This window comes from Euprymna scolopes, unplaced genomic scaffold (assembly GCF_053919585.1).
Source record: "Euprymna scolopes isolate OS-2025 unplaced genomic scaffold, ASM5391958v1 sca334, whole genome shotgun sequence".
Taxonomy (NCBI): domain Eukaryota; kingdom Metazoa; phylum Mollusca; class Cephalopoda; order Sepiida; family Sepiolidae; genus Euprymna; species Euprymna scolopes.
In genome coordinates, this window is record NW_027633363.1 from 15700 (window position 1) to 18593 (window position 2894).

A 2894-nucleotide genomic window follows, 5' to 3' on the forward strand; every position below is an offset into this window, starting at 1 on the left:
TCCAGTAGATATCTCACTGCTGATGCAATTCTCTATCTATATGAAAGCCAAGTACCTCCAGGGATGGAGTACTGCTGTCACATCTGAGCAGGAGCTGCTAGCTAGAAGCAGCTTATCCTACCATGACAGAGTTCAAAATAGACTTCGAAGCCTAGTGAGGGATGCCATTTTCTCTTCCCTGCAACCTCTTTCCCACAGAATAGACGTTGCGAGCCTTTATCGTAATTTTCATGGCAAGTGTTCGTTTGCGCTCTAATCTATTGTCTCCCCTGGCCTGACTTTCGCGAAAAACACTCGTCTACCTGAAACCACTATCAATAATTTCTTCCACTCTTTATCTGTGTCTAAATTTAAACATAGATTTCATGAACAAAGCTTCTTTTTTAAAACTGCACGTTTGTGGAACTCTGTTCCGTTTTTCTGCTTTTCAACTGACTACAATCTTCAAGTCTAACGTGAACAAGTCCTTGATGAGCAGTATCTTTAAGTTATCCAATTAACCAAATTTCCAATACTAACGATTACTACATTTTCCCGTTGACTACTGTACACTCATTAACCCGTATCCTCGAGTGGCCTCTGCGTCTTTATATTTAGTTAGCAAATATGCAAACGAAGAAATGATTTCCAGCGATTTTAAATGGTACCTCTTCTTTTATCGTAAATTGAACTCATTAATAATAATAAAAATAAAATAAAACGGTGAAGTACACCCGGGCTTGAAGAAGGAACCATTAGATACATAGTCGAATGCTTTATCACAAAGCTATATCGCCAAATTATAATAAATGTTTTTAAGAAGAAACGATTTGTTGAAATTTTATTATCTTTCTTGTCCGGTGTAACGTAAAATATTTCCCTGTAAAATTATTCTTTTTATCTATAAGAGGAGAAAGACTATTTTTAAGATCGAATTTTTTTTTCGATTTTCGATACTTATCGGATAATTTTCTGCACAACAACAGTGTAAGACATTTGTGTGAAATTTGCAAAAGATAGACTCAGCCATTTCGGAACCGATGAGGACACACAAAGAGTATTTTATATTGATAGAAATAGAGATATCAAGTTGATACGGTTCCATAACGCTTTAAGCGTCATTGGTTTTGTATCCGTGGGGGAATATCTGGTGTTAAGTTGCAGAGGGGACGTTTGCTAGTATTCTTCGTATGATTTCAGTACATATGACGGCGTTCACACACACACACACACACACACACACACACACACACATATATATATATATATATATATATATATATATATATATATATATATACAGAAAACCGAGTTTATAAGGTAAGCGTCGATGCAACCTAATGTTACACCAACATGCTGTGACTCGAATCAGCCGTATCGTCACATATTTTAGAGGTAGAGGGAACAGGAAAAGTAACTCACTTCACTTCCGAAGCATTTGAACGGACAGCGCGTGTAAAGAAGTAACTTTCAAAATCCGAACCGGTAATGTGTCAGCTTTCTCTATAAGAGAAAGTTCACAGAGAATATCAAGTTAACAAGTGCTCTCCAACCGCATTATATTCCGGTCAATTAAAAATGACATGAAGCATCTAGCATTCACAAAGGGTACTGATCTGACTCCACGATGCTTAACTCTCATAAGAACCGGTGTACCTTCTTTCTTAGAAGTACACGCCTGTGGAACTCTCTTCCTGTTTTTTCCTGTTTCCCACCTAACTACAACTTGGATGTCTTCAAGTCCAACATAAACAAGTTCCTGATAAACCGGCCCTTATATAAGACACTTTATCAAATCTCTATTACTAACGATTACTACGATATTGTCCCATTGATTACTGTACACATGATAACCCTTATCCACGAGTGGCCCCAGGGCCTTGATAAGTGGTGACTTCCATGTAAAAAAAAAACATCAAGATTATACTGCTTTGGTAAATTACTTACATGAAAGAGTTAGGCCTGCGGATGTCCGTAGTCTGAAATGTTCTCTTCTACTAGCAGAAAGGAAGGCTACTTCAACATCTTAATAAATGGTCCGTCTTTAAAATCATCTTGTTTATGTAGCATTGATAACTAACATGTATTTTACTTGATTATGTCTATGCTTTATGCGTTGGTTCATCAGGTTGGAAGGTATGTTACACTCTAACAGATAGCCATGTGGCAACAGGTTATCTTGTCTCGTATCATTAACTTCGTTTTAGTACGTAATCTATTAAGAAAAATATAGCTTGAAAAGTCTTCATTTATCTTTAGGGTGTATATATATATATATATATATATATATATATATATATATATATTACCATCGATTTATTTTATTTTGTCTTTTCTTTTCAGGTGTTTCAGTTTCAGTGAGCTGTTTCACTCTGGTAGCGATGTCCCTGGAACGCTACTTTGCGATCTGCCGCCCCCTTCACTCACGTCAATGGCAGACCCTGTCACACGCCTACAAGACGATCGCTGCCTGTTGGATCCTTGCATTTATAGTAGTCCTGCCGATCGCCATCTACACAAAATTGATCACCAACAAAGATGGCACGTTTAGCTACTGTAGGGAACTATGGCCAACGAGAGCCGAGAGTCAGGCCTATACAGTTTTTCTCGACTGGATTCTCCTTCTGATCCCCGTCATTATCATGTCGTGTTCCTACGGATCCATCATCCGGACACTGTGGATTGGCATCAAAATGGACATGAGAGTTCAAGAAGGTAAGACGAGAAATGTTGAAGAGTTTCTACAATGTGACTATATTTCAATTTTTGTACTCTCCGGTCTTCTTGAAATGTTTTCTTTTTTTTTTTTTTTGTAGTCAGAGAATTTCAAACAGAAATATTTATTCTCTACATCTGTAACGAGATTAACTATGGTGAGTTAGAAAAAGAAATAATATTAATAATAATATATTTTC

At 36.9% G+C, this 2894-nt stretch overlaps 1 protein-coding gene across 1 annotated transcript; it reads left to right on the forward strand.

The window, feature by feature from the left end:
* Positions 1 to 2360: 2360 nt before the first annotated feature.
* LOC145274314 (cholecystokinin receptor-like) lies at positions 2361 to 2694 on the forward strand (the record flags this gene model as incomplete). Its single annotated transcript, XM_080127395.1, has 1 exon — positions 2361 to 2694. A coding segment is annotated over exon 1 (334 nt), but the record flags the coding sequence as incomplete, so codon positions are not given.
* Between the last annotated feature and the right edge of the window lie 200 nt (positions 2695 to 2894).